We start from the raw sequence: 23,866 nt of genomic DNA on the forward strand, positions 1-23,866 counted from the left end.
AATTGTTTGGCTGGAATATTTGTTTTGAAAATATTTTATTTTAAATAAAAATCATAATCTCGATTAAGTTGAAATATAATTTTTACTATGAAATATTGCTTTTTACTTATTCAATGGTGAATATATAAATTCTTCTTCTTCTTCTTCTTCTTCTTATTATTATTATTATTATTATAATAATAATAATATATGACACGAGAAATATAAATAATAAAAACTGAATTGGATTAACTTTATGATAGTGGCTATGTTCAACAACAGTTAGTTAAAACGTTAAATTCTATTTTTTATAGTGTTCGGTAACATAGCTTTTACACTAATTAAGGTAGCATTTTATAAAGCTTAACCCATCCAACGTTTAGTTTTCAATGTTTAACCCATGAATTTCAATGCTTAATCCACATACATTTTATGAAAAACTACTCAAATAGATATTAACCGCTAAACATTAACGGTTACCAAAATTATATAGAGTAGACCTGATAAAATGAATCATTGCAAAAAGTAGGGTCGCATCAAAATTCAGTCAAACTAGATTGGTTTGTTTCAGTTTGATCTTTGAACTATTAGGTCTAGTTTTAACCTATAGAAAAATTGAAGGAAATTTTGAATTCCTTCAGTTTTTAAGAAACCTCAAAAGAGTAAAGGAAAATCGAAAAACTGAATTGAATCGAATTAAACCGGGTTGGTTTGACTCCGATTTGTAGTACTATTATAGGGATTTAATTTTATTTAAAAAATCGGTTTATTTAATTTGAATTGATTTGCGTTCAAGAGAACAAATTTCCACTTCTAGCAAAAGCAAGTGGGCATTTGTTCCTACACCCAGTGAGCATACTTCCCATACCTAGACTTGAGTATTGTTTTGGTGTATTACTCAGTGAGAAAAAGCAAGGAATAAAATGGGTGCAAAGCATCCTACCTCAGAAAAAATTTAGGAATATAATTGATTTAAGTCAAGTTGACATAACTTAAAATAAGTAAAACAAATAAATGATGTGTAAACAATGTCTAGAGTAAAACAGAGAAAGCAAATATGTAAAAAGAATTTACAACAACCCAAATTGCCAAGTCCAACAAGATAATATAATGGTACAAAAATGCTAATAGCATTCTCACACCCACTAATCATTTTGCAGGAACACTTGGAAAATACATTTGACAAGGAATTAGAGGAAAAAAAAAGATGTGGAAACCAACACATCAACCATCCTCCATATGTACAAGGCCAAAATCCCACTATGCAACAAGAAATTCTACTTCAAACTCTTCTTCCAGTTCCTTGCACATCACATCTTAAACCTGCCTTGACTGTTAGCTGCAAAAAGCAACGACACGTTCATATTTGAAAGTCCACTGCAAGCTGCGAACCTCAGCATGATCTTACACATGAAGGTAGAGAAATTATTGAGTAAATCACACATTCCTCAGGTGAAAAAACAGGTTTTGGATGTCAGCCAGAAAAAACTTCAGAAGACAAATCTATAATAAAGAAAGAAGCATCTTCATTTTTTTAAAATGATCCAGCACTACTCAAGAGGCAGAAAGAATCTTCATGTTCTGTTCACCACATCATGTATCATTTCTACAGCAATGATGAAAACCAAAGAAATATGGAAATCTTGACTCACTCAACCCAAAAGAAAAAAAGAAAGAAAAGAAAAGCACGAAAACCCATTCCATTTTATTCTCTTGGACAAGGGGGAAATTCAGAAGACCAAGTTCTAAAATGGCAGAAAACACCATAATTTAAAAGTATCACCTGAACTTGGGGATCTTGCCATTACTCTGACCACTCATTAAGCATCTTCTACCAAGAGAGAGAGAAAGAGAGTCAGCAAAGGATTAATTAAATTCAACTGTGATTAGTCATAAATATAGTAGGAGAACAAACACGAGAAAAATATAAATAATACTAGATAACAAAATATTGCCCTATTCAACATTTTTAACATATATAACTGATACAGCGTTAGTAGACACTTCAGCATCCAAATCTCTGGTATTTGATGATGAAGACCACTTGTTTTAATTGACTTTATGGACATTTGATCCAAACCAAGTTCTAGCTAATCATTTTTTAATGTATTTTGACCCCTAATTTTACATGGTACCCTTATTCCATTTATACCAACTAAAGTCGCAAAATTAAGCTCAATAAAGACAAATTAGTTATGTTTATTACTATGCTCAGGACAAGATGAAGTCAAGTTTGAGTCCACCACATGAAAAGTCACAAATCATATCCAACACCTACAGCAAATGTCAAAAATTAAACTTTGCCTAGATGTAAATGACACAGAGTTTAAGTTGGTAATGATTAAAATGCATCATATACTACTCAAGAGATTGTAAAGAGTACAGATTTAAGCAATCCAAATTGACAATTGTCGTTTTCTCAAGTCAGCAAAAAAAAAAAAAAAAAAAAAAAAAAAATCATATTTGCAGCCTTTGAAATTTGAGCTGTGGCTGAAAGCTGAATGTCAAAAACAAAAATATGATGCTACAAAAATAAATAAACAAAAACAACTGGAAGTTATCTATTGACCCATACTTCCATACTGATCAGTGAGAAATATTTTCTGCAATAATCCAGAGACATTTATCAATTCGGAATCTATAAACATAAAAACAACCTATTTATTTGATGAGGAATTGCTAACCGATAATGAATATTGTAGTGCAGAGTTAATCAAAGGAGGGAAACTTATAATCTGAAACCATAGAACAGAATCCTCCACTATACCAAGTCAAATAGTACCAATTCAAGCAAAACGGAGTTTTTTTTTGTTACATTTTCTCTTCTTTCTCTACCTTATTCTTATTTCTTTCCCCCTTTATTTTGCAGCCAAAAAAACAACATAAAACAAAGAAGAAAGAAAATTTCATTCTCAATGGCGAGGAATTCTATTGCCATTAATTAATGGCAACTCATGCATAATTTATAATTAACCAGATGAACCAATTAAATTTGAAAAACCACAACTACCAACAACACCATCCATAAAATTAACAAAAAATATTAATTTTAAAATCCAGCGAGCTGAACCATGAAAATGAAACCACCCTGCTAGAGTGTAATTAACCATCTAACTAAGGATTAAACAACATAAACATCATAAACATAAGACACAATCACGCAATAGTTCATAAAACAAACAAACGCATTAAATTTAACATAATTTAAAAGAAAAAAAAAAAAGAAGATAAAAACAAACCATTTTGCTCATCAGAAGCATCGTGGTATTCCTGGTCCTCCTCAGGTACAGGGTGAAGCTCCGCCTCCTTTCCAACAATTCCTTTCTTGACTCTTCCTTCTTTTCCACTATTTCCGTCGCTTCCGCCGTCATCGGGATACCTCACAACCACCACTGGGCAAATGCAATGATGCACACAATAATCGCTAACGCTCCCTAGCCTTCCCTTAGAATTCCTTCGTGCAGCCCCAAAACCCCTGCTCCCCATTATCACAGCGCTCAAACCCAATCTCTCCACCTCCAAACAAAGCCTCTCTTTCATATCATGGTCCTTCACTATACGGATTTTGAATGGAATCTCCGCCTCAACCAACGGTTGTGCCAAGGAATTAGTTTTAATGGTAGTGAAATTGTCGAAATCGTCCTCTAGCTTCTGCTCATCGCTTTCGTCGAGAGAGGCACTGTCGTTGTTATCATTGATCTGGAGCTTGATTGACCCCCAGTCAGCGCCATAGAGGACGGAAGTGGGACGGACATGGAGGAGGATGACTGCATCACCGGGACGGAGGTAGTTATTAACGGCCCACTTAACAGCATGAGCGCTCTCGTCGCTGAGATCGACCGCGATGGCGACGCGGCGTTGGGCACCGGCGGTCGAGGTGGTAATAGATATGGGGAGGCGAGGAGGCGAGGAGGGATGGGTACGGAGTGATGGGAGTTGTGGGAGCGGAAGGTCCGGTTCGTTTTGGTGGTTCATGGCGGTTTGGAAGGAGGAGAGGTGGAAAGGGGTTTATGTAATGTCAAATTGCTTCGGAGAATGTTGACTTTTGGAGGGAATGCTTAACACTCTGATTGGTTGGAGGTGAAGAAGAGATACACGGAGAACAAGAGGTATTTAAGATACTTATCCGCATTTAAAAAGAGGTGAGTTAAGCTCGTTTAGAAAGAGGTAACCTAAGGAAGTACGAAGGCAAATAAAGGTACGTTTTGCAATTTTTTACTCTCAAATTTCAAATTTTGCTACACCTCAATTTGGGATATAAGCAGGGAAAGGGAGAGATAACTAAATATATTTGTATTACTTTTAATTATTTATCCCTCTCTTCTCCTCTTTCTAAACACAAAGAACATGCATTATACCTCTTTATCGTTTCATTAATTCAACCTTTTTCAAACATCAATATTATTTTATTATAGCTCTCCCTACATTCTCCCTCCTTACCCTTCCTTACCCTTGCATTGATTACTCTTCTCTCACCCCATCCAAACATAGTGTAAATAAAAAATGGACCGAAAAAGGTAGAGGAGAAAGACAGAAGGACCTTGCGGTTTACTAGCAATATCGATATCGAAGACAATTTTCTTTTCTTTTTTTTTTAATTATCTAATTTCTGATCTCTCTTTTGAATATTTAGGAAATATTAAAGATTTAGAAAAAATGAAAAATAATTATTTCATCCTTTAAATTTTACAAAATTATTCACCTCATTTTTTTGGTATAATAATTGTTTGAATCCTCTAAAGTTTGATTCCATTTCATTAAACAATCCCTCATTCTTAAATTAGAGGTTTTTTTCCGTTAATGAAGCTAAAAAGTCGAAATTACCCTAAAGCTAAATGAGCAAAATTCTTCTTTCATTGTGGGGTTGGGCCAACTTTCTATGCTTTGCATTGCTGGAGCAGTCGTCTTATATGGCTAATGAGAAAGGAAAAGAAGCAGCGACAATGGAGGTTTGCCCAGTGGTTGTTGGCGGTGCACGAAGGAAACCATTCATGTCATTAAAACCTTATACCCTTTGAACACCACATCTGTATATAACGTACACCTATAGCCATAACTAACTCACTCCTTTCCTTCCATTTCATTTTTTTTTTTTTCAAAGAACAACACACACCAGCAAGTTCCAACCCAGATATGATCGATGGTTCTGAGTTCGTCTCAAACTAGGTTCTCGAGGATAATCGACGGTCTGTGCAGGTTATGTACCAGTTGGTTGGTAAAGCAAGTTCTAGAGCGCCTACCACTGTTGAAGTCAATTTGGGTTACCGGAGCTACCCTATTCACATTAGATCCGGACTTCTTGATCAACCTGAATTGCTCCAAAGGCATTGTGAATTGTGTGCTTTACTAATTCTTGTGGGTTCTGTTTGAAGTGAAAAATAAATATAAAAATTTCAATTTGGTCATTAATGGTTATTTCTCATTAGGCATGTCCATGGCAAGACTTGTGGTGAGAAACAACACAATAGCACTAATATACTTGGAAAGAGAGGTTAATGCATTAACAAGAGGGAATTCAAATATTTGAGTTAAGCGTGTAATTTTGCATGATGGGGAGAACTATAATAATATGGTAGGTCTCATTAAAAAACCAATTAAAACTAATTTTTTTTAATTTTCACAGAAAGTTGTAGAATTGATGCAAATATTGCTAATCCTGACAAGAAACTTGTATGAAAGTATTTGACAAGTGATAGGTCTTACTTTTATAGTATTTTTAGTTTAATTTTTATTAAGATTTTTAGAATTTTTAATTATTTTGATTAATTTTTATTTAGATTTATTTATATTTTTAATTAAGTTTCCTTGATTCTTGATAAGTTTGATTTGAAGAGTTTTAGCAAGAAAATAGCCAAAATTTACATCAAAGAAGGTTGGAGTTGAAAAAATAAAGATAAAAGCTTAACATGCCCAAATCAGTAAAATACACGGTCTAGCCGTGTCAGACAACACGGCTGTGTTTACAAGAAAGCTGAAAATTCAAGTTGGCGAAATTAATTATTTAGCCAATTAGAATTGAAGCATGTGCGTGTCTTGTGCATAGAGCTACATGGGAATAATAGAAGACTTACCTTATTTGAGTTTCAGCTCTATTTAGTACAAAAGGACTCCTAATTGAGAAGAAATACCACACAAAATCAACTTTCTATTCAAATAGTATTTCTTTCTAATTAGGTCAACTAGCTTCCTACTCGGATTCAAAGACACCCGACGAAGTCTATATATCGAGAGATCACTACAACAATTTGAGAAAAAAATCATCAATGTTGAATATGAGATCATTGTTCTATTCTTTTATTAATTTCTTTCTTTTAAGACTTCGAGCATTCAAGTCTGTGAAGACACCCGACGAAGTCTATATATCGAGAGATCACTACAACAATTTGAGAAAAAAATCATCAATGTTGAATATGAGATCATTGTTCTATTCTTTTATTAATTTCTTTCTTTTAAGACTTCGAGCATTCAAGTCTGTGAAAAGAATCAAGGAAGCTGTCACACTATTTGTTTACTAGTTTTTATCTCTAAACACTTAATCTTGTTTCTAATTTTCATTATTTGTATTGTCTATGGAATTATTTTCAAGTTTAATTAAATTTTATTTAATTACTATGTCGAACTAAATTCTCATACTAGAAATTTGATGTAACTTAATTTCTATTCTAATTTATAATACTAGATTTGTTTTTCCTTGTTCAAGATATAATTTATTATTGAACTTAATGCTTCCAAGCAGAGTTTCTCCTCAAGATTGATTTATTTCATTAATCACTATCAAGAGAAGGATTTTTTATATGAAAAAGATAATAAATTACATGAGAATTTGATTCGAAAGCTATATGGTCTGACTCATGGGGGGTTTTCATAAGTTAACGACCTTAAGTTATGAATTCATAAAAAAACCATAAAATTTAATGATTTAATTCATATTTAATTGCACTATTGGAAGATAGGTAATGGAACTTAAAATAGCTAATAATATATTGAAAGAGCTTATTAGCGATTTTAGTGTTGTTTTCCCTATTTGAACAATTAAAATTGATCATCAAACTAATAAAATAAATTGGATAAAACTAAGTGAAGTCAAAATCTCTAGTAGTCTTTAATTCTTGATTTCTTTTCATTAAATTATCTTGTATGATTTCTTATTGCTCTCATTTATTTCTTTTATTTTTCAATATATTCTCCTTATTGTCGTTTAAATAACTGTAGGTTAACATAATTTTGGTACTTGGTATGTAATTCTCGTGGGAACAATACTCTACTCATTCTTTATTACTTGTTGCAATTTCGTACACTTGCGAATTTGCCCTGTCAACAAGCCATTGAATCAAAGATTAGGTAGATGGACTGAAAAGGTTGTACTAGATGCAAGCTAATGGAACATTATTGTTTCCCGCTGTTAAATGTTATTGATGGATGAGAATTGAGGAGGAGAAAGGGGGAACGCGTGGGATTGCAGATTGAGAGACAAAAATATCATATAAAAAGAAAAATAATAAAAAAAATTTGTAAAGGTTGATTTTGTCTTTTTATTGAAATAATTCTTTTATCTCATATCATTAAGGGTAGGATTTATCGTTTAAAAATATTTTTCTCTTCTCACTCTTACTTTTTAGTCTCATTTAATGCAAAAAACTTTTGATTTTTTTTAAATAACTATTTAATAAGATAGAACAAATCTTAGGACTAAATAATTAATGTTAACAAATATGAGGACAAGTTGAATAATTTTGTAAAATGAAATAACCTGAAAATTTAATTTCATAGATTTTCCATTTAAAGACTTAATTTTTAATTGTAACCAATGGGATTATATAACAAAATGTTATATTATTGTTAAATCGAACCTATGAACCGGTTTGAATCTTCAAATCCGAATGAAAAATCTAAAAACCAAATAAAAATCGGACTGAATCGTTGATTTGGACCAAACCCAGTTCAACTCGAACCGGAATGACCCAGAAATTTCTTTTTCCTTCTTTTCCTTTCTTTTTCTTTTTCTTTTTCTTTTTCTTCTTCTTTCTTCTTCTTCATCCCAGCGGCACTCAACCTCTCTCTCTCTTCTTCTCTTATTTTCGGCCACCTGAACTAGTGAAAGCCATCTACCTCTCACCGTCACGCCAGCTTCTTTCTCTCTCGGTTCTCATCTCCAGTGAACGCAGCAAGCAAACGGACGATATCAGTTCCCTATAGCCACTTAGCGTCGATCATTCTACGGTTACTGCTCTACGTCACATCTCGTCTTTGCTCACGACTTAGGTGAGCATTGTAACACAGGCGAGTTGTAGTTTCCTTTCTTTTTGTTCGACGATGATGATAATAGCAATACTAGGCTCCTGTTGAGTCCGCTCTGGTCGACTAAAGGGCCAATCTTGCACAACCAATGCCAAAAATGAACTCCTTAGTGAAATTCGAGCCAAAAGATGTGAAGAGTGCTCGATTTTCGGCATCCACGACTTTCCTGTCATCGTAGATGGCGGCGCCTGCGGCTGTCCAGCGAGGGCCCGGGTGGCAGAAGCTTAAGATTTACGCACTGAACTTGAATCCGAAATCCAATTTTTAATCGGTATAATTTAAGATTCAGTTTACTAAATCTAATGTAAATTTCAAATTTAGAAATTATTGTTATTGGGTTAAATTAATTTTGATTGAAATAAGATTTGAATAAATTACAACAAATTATTGAGAATTTGATAAATATGAAGTTATAATGTGGATTTTAAATAAATTGAGTAAAGCATATAAATTAACTATTTGGTCATAAGAAATATGATTATATAAAAAGGAAAAGATTTAGAAGTATTATTAAATTATATTGGTTACTTAATTTAAATTGAGCTAAGGACTATTAAGGATTAAACCAAATAAGTAAATAGGTTGGATATTTAGTGTTATATGAATTGTCAAGAGGCAGAAAGTAATTTGAGTAAAATGACATTTATAGCTGAATGGGAACCAGTTATTTTGAAATTAGAATTATATGAACTAAGATGGTGATGAATTAGGTTACTTAGAAGATAAAATATTTTAAGTAAAGTTATAAAGGATTGTTTATATTGTGTGCATAAGAGATTTATTTATATGATGACCAGTTAAGGAAGTAAGTCATATTGGGATTAAGCAGAAATAGATAAAGATTTATTGGAAGTAGATTGAAGGGCATTTTAATTTATAAATTGAGAATTGATTATAAAATTTTACTATTGGATGTTGAAATTATTGATTGCCTAATGGATGGGCTGAGTGGGTAATAATTGATAAGTATATTAAATGGTTAATACTTGAACACATGGAAAGTCCTGTTATAGAAGAAATAATGTCAGAAGTATTAAGAAGATTTAGATTAGTTATAGTAGATCAATACCTAGCGAATATACATTAGATTAATTCTTTAATTTCTTGTTTAAGGAAAGTCATCTATTTAATGCATCTTTCCTTTATATTTGTATTGTATCTAGATCGTTCAAGTTCGTTTACTGCTCCTGCTAGTCAAAAACCGAATCAAAGCCTACTCTATCTTTTATCACTATGAGTAATAATAAATGGTGCATACCATTTCCTGTATACATGCATCCTTCATTCTATACTATATAAATACATTTAATATCCAGCTCCTATTTTCACATATTAATAAGATATTATTATAATTATTAATGCCATTATCTATCTTATAAATATAATATTTTAACTATACAATTGTTATATAATCATGTACAATATGATTATACTCATGTGTGACACATTAATTATTGACATGATTTGTTATATTGAATAATTGTTTGGATTACTTATGATAATGATAATCCTATGCCTTGTTTGCATGTGGAATTGGGATGATGTGGGTCACCATGGGATTCTGAGGGCTTTCTCAGATACCGCCAGCCATGTAAGGGAGATCAGTGCCCCCGTGTGCATCTGATGATATGTGATATGAATGATACGGAAAACAATAGGGTGACCTCCTGTTATTAATGAAAAGAAACGAGGAAATAGAAAATAATGTGAGGACTAATAATCAGTTAGGATTAGACCAGTTGGCCATGTATGGGGATCGGCTCCCTAGTGTACATGTATGAAAGGACAGGCCATGTGTGAGAACGACTTATTGGGAGTTTCGGTGACGCTACTGACTAATCTCCACTTGATATGATTATGTGAAGGTGATATCCTTAAAGATGATGATATCGTGACATATGCTTGATTAATTGTGTGTTCATTATACAAATTTGAAAAGCATTTTGTGTGACTGTTTGAGTTATGCGTTATTTATTATCATTCTCTGAATTTGTGAAACTCACCTGCTTCCTTAAATATTTTCCAAGAGGTAGACATTGTGCTTATTCAGATAAGCTCTAGTTCTTTCTCCGCGAGTTATTAGTAATTATCTGATTTTGATAATATTTGAATATGCAGTATTATGTATAAAAATATATCCACATCTACTTACTGAGCTCCATAGTTAGGGAGTCATCTTTTCCAATTTATTATGTAAAAGTTATTAGTGTGTTATTCAATAAATCTATGGATTTTCTAGTTGACTCTCTAAAAGTACGAATGGACCAGTTTACCCATATTATGGATGACGTTAATGGTATAATAAAAAGTTATTGGGATGAGCTATTAATTATTTGAGATGTGGAAGCTGGCCCAGAGAGATAAATTGATAGTATGATTTTAATAACGTCATATGACGGGCTTATTGTTCCGAAAACTGGTATAAAGGACTGGATTCATGTGACTTAGGCTTACTAACGGGCCTTGGAGCCTTAAACTTATCTACATCCTAGTGCCGGTATGACACACGGTTTTGGAACGTCATGAAATAAATATTTTCCCTAGAAAGAATGTGGGTATAGTTTTTTTTTTTTTTTCAATAATGGGACTAAGGAATTTGAATCCAAATCTTTGTATTTATTGCTAGACTGTGTCCTACAATATAAAAAAGAGCCAAATTTAGAAAAAAAAGAGAAAATTTTGAAAAAAATTTTAAGACTCTAAATTATTTTTATAAATTAATGGTAAGTGTATGTACGATCTCACAATTGACTTAGATTCGAATCCCTTTCTTGAATACTCAAAAAAAATTATTTTAGTTAATTAATTAATATTTGCTATGTAAATTATTGTAAAAGATAAATTGCGAAGTAGTAGAGGTTGTAGTTGAGTGAAAATAAAGGACATAAAGCACTACTCAACATATACTCCACGTCCAGAAAGCACTCCTCAAGTTGTTTGCCAATTAAAGGTTATTACTAACACCAACAGTTTTTTGACACGTCTAGTGAGATGCAGCCTTATTAGTTCATATATACCATCTTTTAGTAGGGATGATTAGTGGATGAAATAGTCCATATCCGCTCTATTAGCATTCGGATGAAATTGATTGTCGGATCGGATCGGATTGGTTCGGTTTGATATGCATTGGATCAGTCAAATGATTTGATTTTATTCAGAAAATAAGTGTTCTGTAATAATCGATTCAAAGTCTAAAAACCGAAATTATAGAAGATTAAAAACTGAATCCGAAATCGAAAACCAAATAACTAAACCAAAAACCAAGCATAATTCGATTTGGTTCGATTTTTGATTTTTTTTCAAAGTTTGTTCACTCCTAATCTAATGATAATTATATATATAAAAAAATGATTTCTTAACAAACTGAAATCAATTAGTAATTAACCATCATTCCAAGTGCTTAAAAGAAAAGGTTAAGAAATGAGTTGTTAAAATTTGAAGCCTCACATCTTGCATAACCACTTGCAATCACTTCACTTCCTATCATAGGCTACCCTTCGAGTTCCGGCATTGACCTGAAAATAAAGAAAGATACAAAACCTTTCTTTCATAACAGAAAGTTATGTACGGAAAGTTGAGAATTGTACTAATCAGTAATGGACAGATAAACATACACTTTTTCTTAGTAATATTATGATTGAAGTGTACGATAGCAAAAACCATAAGGAGACCCCATTGGCCAAGGCATCTCTGTATTCTCTCCAATTCTTTTTTAGATTGATTTTTTCCATTCAAATGTATTTTTATTTGATAATTTTAAACCTTCACAATAGAAATATCTTTTTTTTTTTAAATATAATCCATTAATAATAATATTAAGTATTACAAATACTAATATAAATCAGATATAGAATTTAATAAATCTTTTAACAAATATTATCAATAGCTAACAAAGTTCATTGATATTTTAACAAACTAAAAGAATATAATAAATCCTTTTGAATAACAAAACTAAAATTAAAAGATATAATATTAGATTTTTTTTCCGCTTGAAAATGTTCTTGATAAAAAATATAAATTTTTATAATAGCAACTAATCCGGTAATTGATTTGGACGTCAAAATAATAATTTCTCTAGATTTTTTATATCTGAATTATTTTTTAAAAAACTTGTAACATATGATGAATACGGATGAGTTTCCTCCACTATATGTCAATAGCATCAATGGAAGAATAAGCCGCACTATTAGGCTACATTGATCGAATTTCTGCACTTGTAAATCAAGATTTAAAGTGTTCAAGCATATAAAATCAAATATTATACTTTTATTTAGTGACAAACCTCTCAAAGAAGGGACCAAACCCTTACAATGAAGAGAAAAATAACTCCAAATTTAAAGACAAAACAACAATAAAAAAAAGAAAAAAAAAAACAGATATGAGTTCATTAAAGTCAATAAAGATTAAAACCGAAAAAAAGAGTAGAAAATAGGGGTTATAATTGATGATTAGCCGCAGTATTTCCAAATAAAAATTAGGATTAGACGACTAAAGAAAAAACAAAAATTAACTTTATTTTAAATGTATTTCATACCTTGTATAATAAAAAAAATTAAAATTTACCCCTTACTATACAATTTTAAGAAATTTTCTTTAAGTAATAATATCTAGAAGAATGCCATTTTAATAATTAAAAATATAAATGTAAAACAGAAGATAGCTATATTTGTTTTTTCTTGTGAATTATTATCTATTCTTTATGCTATAGCAGATTACACTAGTTAGAATTTTTATCCTCTAAAAGTTAATTTAATGATCCATTTATTTTATAACCATACAACTATATAGTCCTTTCATTAAAATTTATTTATTTATCCTATTAATCAAGTTTATAAAATTTAATAAATATAATTTTATGTTGAAAAATTAGCTCTTCGTCAAAAGTTCCTTCGGTTTCTCATTCTTCATCTCTTTTCACTTTATAATAGAAAAAATAAATTAGTAAAAGGATAATAATTGAAAGGTATAAAATATAAGAATTATTAAAATTAATTTTTGAAAATAAAGATCTTGTTTGGCATAATGTACTATAATATGGAGATCAAATAGTAATTCACACTAAAGGGCAAAATTGACATTTAAAAACTATTGAACTAAAATTTAACAGATGGAAAGAATAGAGGGAGCAAAATAATTATTTACCCCTTTTTTTTTTTTTTCTTTTACTGCATCCCTTCCACTTATGCATTTATGAATATTATCCTATCATACTAATTTGATTCGATAAATATTGATTGAGTTTCATTTTATAATTAATTTAAAATAAAAATAAAAATAAAAACAGATGTGGTCAATATAAATTGTGATCACAAAAAGTAATATGATGGTTTGGAAAGTGTCTTCTACAGCTGCTGATACAAGTTAAAAGATATTTCCAGCTATGTGATGAATACTTTGACAAGCACTACATTGATAAATCCCGTGCGTCCAGCAAATGCCACTCAAGTACCAATCCCCAAGTATGACTCATGCTCAAAGAGAGTTAAGTTTTGTATTATTATATTTATTGTATATTAAACGTTGATATGTTAATTTTATTTGTATCGAGATTTAATTAATGACAATATAGTAGTTGGATTAATATATATATATATATATATATATATATATATATATATATATATATATATATATATATATATATAAGTATATATATATAAGTAGAACAGTTTGCATTATATAGAAGCCAAATGTAAGTCAAATGTAAATAAATGAAATTGTCAAGTATGAAGAGAATAATAATTATTTAGTTGAAGATAAGGTGTAAGGACAATAATTGTAAGGAGATAAGTTGTTTTATATTTTTAGATAATGTCTTATAATAATAATATCTATTAGTTACATTCCATTAAGATAATGTATTAAATTAAATTAAAATTTAATTAAAATACAAATAACCCAAGCCATAGTATTTCTTATTTTAATGATTACTTTAGCATATAAGATAATCTTATGTACCAAGAGCTAAGTTGCACGGATACGAGACATGAGATACGAAACGTTTGAGATATATGATAATAAATAAACAATTATTTATAAAAATAAAAAATAAGAAATAAAAAATAAAAAAATTAATTTTTATTTTAATATAATTAGTTTAAATTAAAATTAAATTAAAATACATATAACATAAACTATAAAATAAAAAATATTTAATTTCATGTTTTAATGATTACATTGACATATGAGGTAGTCTTATATACCAGAATCCATATTGTACAGATACGTGATACGATATATGAAAACGTATGAGATATGATAATAAATAAACAATCATTTATAATAAATAGAAAAAAAATCATTTATTATTTTTTATTTTGAAAAAGGCAGAACATCCACACGCTTAGGACATAGTAAACTAAATAAGTCATATATTAATATTTTAAATAAATAAAAAATCATTTATAATAAATCATAAACAATAAATAAAAAAATACTTAATTTCTTATTTCAATATAATTAGTTGAATTCTCAAAATTATTATCACTATTAAAAAATATATTAATAGTATGTATGCATTTTTTTATATAGGTCATAACATGCATGGTTTTTGTTATTACATATCTTATGAAAAGTTTCACATGATATTTAAGAAGACATATCTTAGCATTGCAAATTTTCAGCATATCTCAATAAGATATAATTTATCATTTTATTATTTTTGAATGATATTATGTAATACTATTTCATCTTTTAATATTACCCTGCGCATCTGTAATATCCCGAATTTTTATTTTCAAAACTTTAGAATTTTTTATTAAATCAAAAATCCGAATTTTTTTATAGTATGGGTTGTGAAGACCGAGCATTTCTAACTTGAGCCCAAATTTGAATTGAGCCCAAGCCCAAAAACAGAACGTTCAGAAATTTCGATGAAATAAAATGGAACTCTACGATATAAACTAATTATCCTAAATTAATTTATTGTTATCATTATTTGTTGTACTATTAGAAAGTAAATTGAAGAGATGTTTTATGACCCAACTAAATAATTAAATAAATTAAACCGGACCTAAAAATTAATTAACTGTGTCGAAACCACACGAATAATTGAAAAACCGAGCGAAAAACCAAAAAAAAAAAAAAAAACCAAACGAAACGAGATCAAATCACTGAATCGGACCGAATCGGTTCGAATCGAACCGGACCGGCCCATTTCCTTTCTTTTCTTTTTTTCTTTCTTTTTCTTTTCTTTTCTTCCTTCTTCTTCTCCAGTAGCGTGACCTCCTCCTCCTCCTCCTCCTCCCTCTTCTTTGATCTCCTTCCTCCGGCCACCGAATTTGGCAAATGAATACTCTAAAAACATCTACTCAACGCGAGGAAGAAGATTATAGCGTAGATTTGAACTGAAATTGTGACTATTTCGAAGGGGAAGAGCTTGAAGTTTCGGACACCTTTTTCCGGCGATTCACGCCGTTTCAGGCAAGCCTAGGACACAAGATTTGAATTTCCGGCCACCGTGCACGGTGGCGACGGCGGTGGTCCGGCGACTGGCCGGCGACACTCCGGTGAGGCACCAAAAGGCAGAATCTTCCTCTTCTCATGTAGGTTGTGGATCCGTCGTCTGATTTTCAATCGGTTTATAAAATACAAAATGCGAGGACAAAAGCTGGAAGCATGTGGCTAAAAAGGCAGTCCTTTTAAAGGACAATAAAGAACTGTGAGTAGTGTTAGATAACTAGTATCATCCGCCTGCATTCATGCATTCACGGCTAAATGCTATCATGCATTAATTTGTTGAATTGCCATATTGTGCTGCACTAATTGTTGATATTAAATAAATTATGTGATTACTTGTGCTGTGTATATACTGTGCCTTGTTTGTGTGGAATTGGGATGAAGTGGGCCACCATGGGTTTGTGAGGACGGTCTATGTGATATGGATCCTGAATATGATATGATATGAAATGTGACCGTCGGCCGGGAAAATGGGAGATCGGCGCCCCCGTGTGCACCTGATGATATGGATTATATAGAACCACAGGATGGCCTCTTGCTGTTGCGCACCTGATAATCTAGATTTGATTGTAGCCCGCAGGGTGGCCTCCTGTTGTGAGCACTTGATGATCTAGATTGGATGGAGACCACCGAGTTGCCTCCTGTTGGTATGGAAAAGAAAAGAGAGAAAATGGAAAAACAATGAGAGGACTGGTCAGTGAGATAAGACCAGTTGGCCGTATGGGGGATCGGCTCCCTGGTGCACATGTATGAGAGGGCGAGCCATGTGTGAGGACGGCTCGTTGGGGTTTCAGGTGGTGCCACTGACTAATTTCCACGTGATGTGATTATATGAAGGTGATGATACTTGTGATTGCTGTTGTATTGCCATTTGTGTGACAAACTGCATGATCATATAATTAAACGGTAACTAGATAAAAATATTTAGCATCTGTGTGATTGTGTGGGGTGAGAGGGTTATCTAACCCTACTCATTGAGTTTGGCGCTCACCCCTGCCTACTATTTTTTTTCCAGGTAATAGAAAGAAAGAAAAGCCTTGTGGAGTTGAGACACTTATTGTAGAAGACTGTTAATGATAGAAATAACGATGTAAATACAAAGGTAGAGTTCCGCAATTGTATTCCAGTTGGGTTGTAATTAAATAATGAAAGTCCATTTTAAATATATGAACTGTATTTTGAATGCATATGCATAATAAGTTAATGGGCCCGAATCCATAAATATTTGTAGAATGTCGAATTGGAATAAGTTAGGCTTACTACGGGCTTCGGGGGCCTTAAGCCCACCCAGGTCCTAGTGCCGGTCCGGCCCACGAAAATGGGTCGTGACAAAGTTGGTATCAGAGCGTAAGTTGGGACTTAGGAATCAATTGCGGAACATAGGAATTTAAATAGAGAACTCCTCTGTTGGGATCGGCCGTAACCAACAAAGGAGCTGTAGTCTGGATTGAATTCCATTTTAGTGCCGATGGACGCATCGTGCACGAGGATGGAAGGAAATCTGTATCAAACTTAGGATGAGAACTAAAGGTACATAAATAATAGGAAATTAAAATAGGTCTGGGTAACTGACATTTATAAACGAAATATTTTGAGTTTGCTAAATCCCCTCTATAAAATTTTGAAGTAGAGGATCAGTTGGAAATTGGTGTAATGGCCTGATCACCCAGTACACCTTGATCCAACAAGAGACACTGCTTCGAAAATTATTTAAAATGGTTTAGAAAAAAAAAATTTGGAGTTTTAAAGACAATAAGAAAGTGAGTTTATTTGAACTATGATTTGAGAAAAATGTTTTATTCTTTGCTTGTTGGAAATTGTTTTTATTGTGAAGTTGCAATTAATTGTTTGATTTTATTATTTTGTCGGCATGTCAAAAATTTATTTGATTTTAGAATTTAAATTACTTATAATGATCGCATGTTTGATTAATTTTTATCATATTGTCTATCCCGAGGACTAAATTAGGCTTGCAAAAGTTAATATTGATAAAATAATAATAAATGGTATAGAATATGAATTAGAATGAACATTTCAATGAAGATAGAAATTAAATTCTAGAACTATTACTGTTAGGGAATAAAAAGTGAAAATTGTAATTTACATTACATGAAGGGTTAAAAAAAAAAGAGGATCTAAGACAAATAAATTAAACCCTCAATTATTCAAGGCTAAACTCAAGGATGTAAAAAGAGAAAATTTGTAAATTATTTAAGTATAACATTAAGGAGAATAGAGACTTATTGGCATAATTAAAAAGAGTTAGACGTGAAAACAATAAGTTGTGTCTAAATACAATAAAAGGTATTTGATTGGTCAAATCTCGATATACAAAATTTAAATGGAGTAATTAAAGCAAAATAAAAGACAAAGGTAAATCAATTATGTGATTACATGTTAAAAACTTTCTTTGGAGAAATTAGTGTGAAGGGTAAAATTTGAGTGTTTTAATATAGAATTAAAAAGTGGTTAGTAAATAATTGGGCAAAAGTTTGAATTTAAAAATTTGATTAATATGGGAAATATTGACTAATGGTTAAAAAAAATAAATAAAAAATAAATAAAAAATAAAAAAATAAATTACAAACCATGAAATAATTATGAATCTATTGTAATAAAATGAGCAATTAGATTGAATCGATAATGGACTTATGGAACTAATGTGGAACTAAGGGCTAGTTGGTATAAAAATAATAATAAATGAGGTGAAAATTCAGTTTGTAATAAATTTATTAGATATTATATAATTAAGCTCCTAGCATATGTAGGATACTTAATGGGCTAGACTAAGTTCATGAATCTTTTATAATAAAAGGAATGTAGAAGATGATGAGTAACTTTAAATCACAAATGGGAAATGAATGGGGAAAGAATGCTGTAGGAAAACTTAATAATTAACGGAATTTGATATATCTTGACAGAGAGTTGTGCAGAAAAGACTAATATTATTTATTAATCTAAGTTAAGTATAAGAAAACTTACATAAAAATCTGCTTTAAAGAATTCAGTACAGAATTAGATCGAGGTGCTAAATAAGATAAAAATAAAATAAAAGTTAATAAAATTTGGAAGAGGATAAAGGTCTAAGATAACTCATAATGATGAAATTAGAATAAGAAATCCAAGAAACAATGACCTTACGACGGAATTAAATTTTGTGTAGAATAACGGTTTCACGCCATAGATTCATGTACCCACCATTAAATTCTTTTACGGATAAGACTTAAATGAGGTTGAGTATACTAAGAAGATATGGAGGATAAAAGGAAGATTAGAATGAATAATAAAAAAAAAAATCTAAAGAACTTGTATAAAATTAGGGGATGCTAAATAGTAGTAAAGTTAATGATGATAATATGGTCAATTAATCCACGATGAAATACTAGAATAAATAATTAGAAACAAATTGAGGAAGGAGTAAAATTCAGATGTAAGAAATATGCAAAAAAAAAAAAAAAAAAAATGAAAAATGAATGATGCTAAAATAAATAACTAAATGAATAAAGATAAAATAATAATAATAATAATAATAATAATAAGATAAATATAAATATAAATATAACTAATAAATCACTAATGAAAATAACTTTTGGAAAAAATTTAAGGTGTGGACCAGTCTATTAGGGAGATTAAAAATAGCGAAAGGAATAGTAATGATGAAGATTAGAATATGCTTGGTTTAAGAGGATCAATTAGGGATGAAATATGTAACAATAGACTGAAATTAGATGATTAAGGATTGTCCTTGTGGAGATAGACAATTTATTTTTATTAAATACCAAAAAGTTTTAGAAATACAATGAGTATTGATTTTCAAACTTCATGAAAATATTTTTATACCACGATTGAGATTGGTTTTGAAATGAATAAAAGTGGATACAAGAATTTCAAAGTTTTGTGTGAGTGACATGCCGATATTTTTTTTAAAAGTGGGAAGGGAAAATTATTTTGAAAGTTTTTAAATAGCCAGTTACCCATAAAATGGTCAAGCTAGTCGGTCGTTGTTAACTCATTAGTAGAATTTTGGATTAAATGATGAATCTAACAAATCAAATGGATGGAATATAATGTGTATTGAGAATATTAATAAAGGAGAACGTGGAAATTACTTACAAACTCTTAGTTAGTACACTCATTCGATGAAATTCACAGTATGAGACAGCTAGTGTTGTAGACTATTAATATAAATGAATTTATTGAAATAGAACCTAATATCTCGTTGATACTTAGAGATAGATACATTAAGAATTGAAATTTGAAGTATTATGCCTTTTAGATTATAATGAATTGTGACACATCAGAACTAGAGAGACGTGATATTTAAAATTTAAATTTTTGGGTAGTTGCCAGATCATAAGACAATTATTCAACTCTAGGGGATGTTTTGGAGTTCAATTGAAATATGTGACAATTTCTCCGAGCTCTTCGATAAATATTAAAATGTATAAATTGAAATCTTTATAGAAAAGAGAAGAAATAACCCAGTGAAGTGAATCGTAAGGTAATTGATAAAAAAAAAATTTTGACGTGCCAACAAAAGGAGGAAAGACCTAAATTAAGTCGAGGTGTAGATGATAACACCAGATAGCCTTGTGCTAACCTGAGAAACTAGAGTGGATAAGGTTAAAGGAAGTTAGAAATAACTTGTTAGACTAAATAAGAAAAGTTGAGATAGATAAATTGATATTATATTTTAAAACTTGGATGGAAAAAATTAAACAATTAACTTATGTAATATGAAGATGAATTAGGGCCTTATTACTATTTCATAATTAAGGCAGAAATTGAAATTCTATATAGAAACGAATAAATTATTTAGTTGACGCGTAATTTAATAAAGGAAGTAGAATGATTAATGCTTATTTATTCGATGTAATATTTGACTGGTAAGGCAACATTAAGTCGAGATGTAAGAAATTTCATTGAAGACTTTATATGTTGATAGGTATGAGGTAAAAGGTAAATAGTAGGGGCAAGTAATAAAAGGTATTGGATGAAATATTGTTAATGAGATAAATGATGATTAATAATAGATGGAATAATTAAAAAGTACGCTTCGATATTCTTAGGATGAATTAGTAAGCAACATACGTGAAATAGACAATTGAAAAGCAAAAGATGTACTAGGGAAGTCAACTTCTAATGATATATGTTAAGATAAGGAATGAGATTAGACGAAGGGACTACGATTAAATAGAAAGTGTGGAGGTTTCTATAGAGTAAGATAACTAATAGTGCAGGAATGTCCATAGTAAATGAGCTATTTAAATAATTGCGCTAGTGTACGATAAAAGTATTTTAACAAGAATAGAACTTGTATAAAAGAACTGAGAGTGAGCTCGAATAACCCTGTAGACAATGAAAATTTCAAGAAAATTTTTCTTAAAATCTTGGATTAAAGTAACAGTTTTTCGACTTTGATTAAGCAAAGATTTCGTCATAATATATGTTAAATAAATAAATCAAATTAAATTTCAAATTGTTTTACTTTTTGCAAATTATGTATTTGGTTTTCATAAAGAAATGTGTAATAAAATTTAATTTGGGAAAAATATAAGTATTAAGCATTTTGTTGTAAAGCTCGGTTAATTGTAAGATTTTTATTTAAAGAAAGATTTTCTAGCAACTGTCCGATGATAGTTTAGAGGCTAAAGTAACAAAGCTTCCTATAAGTATCAGCTAGGTGGTATTGTATAGCTTGAACGAAATTTTGGTTTAAATATGATTGGTGGTAGAAATACAAGCAGAATACCTCATTCACTTCGTTTCCTCGATTTATATTTTTGCTCGCGAGCTGTCTCCTTGGTATTGGAAGCAATTTCATATAACTTTAAAATTTCCCATGCATCCATTCTTATTCTTTCCCACTAGATTCAATTCGAGGACGAATTGTCTTAAGGGGGGGAGATTGTAATATCCCGAATTTTTATTTTCAAAACTTTAGAATTTTTTATTAAATCAAAAATCCGAATTTTTTTATAGTATGGGTTGTGAAGACCGAGCATTTCTAACTTGAGCCCAAATTTGAATTGAGCCCAAGCCCAAAAACAGAACGTTCAGAAATTTCGATGAAATAAAATGGAACTCTACGATATAAACTAATTATCCTAAATTAATTTATTGTTATCATTATTTGTTGTACTATTAGAAAGTAAATTGAAGAGATGTTTTATGACCCAACTAAATAATTAAATAAATTAAACCGGACCTAAAAATTAATTAACTGTGTCGAAACCACACGAATAATTGAAAAACCGAGCGAAAAACCAAAAAAAAAAAAAAAAAACCAAACGAAACGAGATCAAATCACTGAATCGGACCGAATCGGTTCGAATCGAACCGGACCGGCCCATTTCCTTTCTTTTCTTTTTTTCTTTCTTTTTCTTTTCTTTTCTTCCTTCTTCTTCTCCAGTAGCGTGACCTCCTCCTCCTCCTCCTCCTCCCTCTTCTTTGATCTCCTTCCTCCGGCCACCGAATTTGGCAAATGAATACTCTAAAAACATCTACTCAACGCGAGGAAGAAGATTATAGCGTAGATTTGAACTGAAATTGTGACTATTTCGAAGGGGAAGAGCTTGAAGTTTCGGACACCTTTTTCCGGCGATTCACGCCGTTTCAGGCAAGCCTAGGACACAAGATTTGAATTTCCGGCCACCGTGCACGGTGGCGACGGCGGTGGTCCGGCGACTGGCCGGCGACACTCCGGTGAGGCACCAAAAGGCAGAATCTTCCTCTTCTCATGTAGGTTGTGGATCCGTCGTCTGATTTTCAATCGGTTTATAAAATACAAAATGCGAGGACAAAAGCTGGAAGCATGTGGCTAAAAAGGCAGTCCTTTTAAAGGACAATAAAGAACTGTGAGTAGTGTTAGATAACTAGTATCATCCGCCTGCATTCATGCATTCACGGCTAAATGCTATCATGCATTAATTTGTTGAATTGCCATATTGTGCTGCACTAATTGTTGATATTAAATAAATTATGTGATTACTTGTGCTGTGTATATACTGTGCCTTGTTTGTGTGGAATTGGGATGAAGTGGGCCACCATGGGTTTGTGAGGACGGTCTATGTGATATGGATCCTGAATATGATATGATATGAAATGTGACCGTCGGCCGGGAAAATGGGAGATCGGCGCCCCCGTGTGCACCTGATGATATGGATTATATAGAACCACAGGATGGCCTCTTGTTGTTGCGCACCTGATAATCTAGATTTGATTGTAGCCCGCAGGGTGGCCTCCTGTTGTGAGCACTTGATGATCTAGATTGGATGGAGACCACCGAGTTGCCTCCTGTTGGTATGGAAAAGAAAAGAGAGAAAATGGAAAAACAATGAGAGGACTGGTCAGTGAGATAAGACCAGTTGGCCGTATGGGGGATCGGCTCCCTGGTGCACATGTATGAGAGGGCGAGCCATGTGTGAGGACGGCTCGTTGGGGTTTCAGGTGGTGCCACTGACTAATTTCCACGTGATGTGATTATATGAAGGTGATGATACTTGTGATTGCTGTTGTATTGCCATTTGTGTGACAAACTGCATGATCATATAATTAAACGGTAACTAGATAAAAATATTTAGCATCTGTGTGATTGTGTGGGGTGAGAGGGTTATCTAACCCTACTCATTGAGTTTGGCGCTCACCCCTGCCTACTATTTTTTTTCCAGGTAATAGAAAGAAAGAAAAGCCTTGTGGAGTTGAGACACTTATTGTAGAAGACTGTTAATGATAGAAATAACGATGTAAATACAAAGGTAGAGTTCCGCAATTGTATTCCAGTTGGGTTGTAATTAAATAATGAAAGTCCATTTTAAATATATGAACTGTATTTTGAATGCATATGCATAATAAGTTAATGGGCCCGAATCCATAAATATTTGTAGAATGTCGAATTGGAATAAGTTAGGCTTACTACGGGCTTCGGGGGCCTTAAGCCCACCCAGGTCCTAGTGCCGGTCCGGCCCACGAAAATGGGTCGTGACAGCATCATGTGAATTATAAGGTAAAAAAAGTAATTATATTTTAGATAATATAATATAGGAGAAAAAACTAAATTAATATTAATAAGCAAAAACTATTTTATTTGGAAATAAGAAAGAAATACAAGGAAAAGAATTTCGATAATTTT

At 31.5% G+C, this 23,866-nt stretch overlaps 1 protein-coding gene and 2 long non-coding RNA genes across 6 annotated transcripts; 2 read left to right on the top strand and 1 right to left on the bottom strand.

Annotated features, from left to right (window-relative positions):
• Positions 1 to 1,012: 1,012 nt before the first annotated feature.
• LOC105650178 (hypothetical protein) lies at positions 1,013 to 4,112 on the bottom strand. 4 transcript variants are annotated; one of them, XM_012237076.4, is made up of 3 exons: positions 3,219 to 4,112; positions 1,763 to 1,807; positions 1,013 to 1,382 (listed from the first exon to the last, which is right to left on the bottom strand). In XM_012237076.4, exons 1-2 carry the CDS (start codon positions 3,952 to 3,954, stop codon positions 1,800 to 1,802), a joined length of 744 nt encoding a protein of 247 aa, XP_012092466.1. In that variant the 5' UTR covers positions 3,955 to 4,112; the 3' UTR covers positions 1,013 to 1,382; positions 1,763 to 1,799. The 4 variants fall into 4 exon arrangements, with proteins under 4 accessions (XP_012092466.1, XP_012092453.1, XP_012092460.1 ...); XM_012237063.4 differs by having other exon boundaries at positions 1,763 to 1,810; XM_012237070.4 differs by having other exon boundaries at positions 1,013 to 1,318; positions 3,219 to 4,110.
• A 10,948-nt stretch (positions 4,113 to 15,060) lies between these two features.
• Positions 15,061 to 16,922, top strand: LOC149497553 (uncharacterized). Its single transcript, XR_016320210.1, has 2 exons — positions 15,061 to 15,937; positions 16,751 to 16,922. It is a non-coding gene; the product is annotated as an uncharacterized LOC149497553 (long non-coding RNA).
• Positions 16,923 to 19,251: 2,329 nt separating this feature from the next.
• Positions 19,252 to 23,577, top strand: LOC149497554 (uncharacterized). Its single transcript, XR_016320209.1, has 2 exons — positions 19,252 to 22,592; positions 23,406 to 23,577. It is a non-coding gene; the product is annotated as an uncharacterized LOC149497554 (long non-coding RNA).
• Positions 23,578 to 23,866: the final 289 nt, after the last annotated feature.

The sequence above is a fragment of the Jatropha curcas genome, chromosome 3 (assembly GCF_041381405.1).
Source record: "Jatropha curcas cultivar XTBG-Jc1 chromosome 3, XTBG_Jcur_1.0, whole genome shotgun sequence".
Lineage (NCBI taxonomy): Eukaryota > Viridiplantae > Streptophyta > Magnoliopsida > Malpighiales > Euphorbiaceae > Jatropha > Jatropha curcas.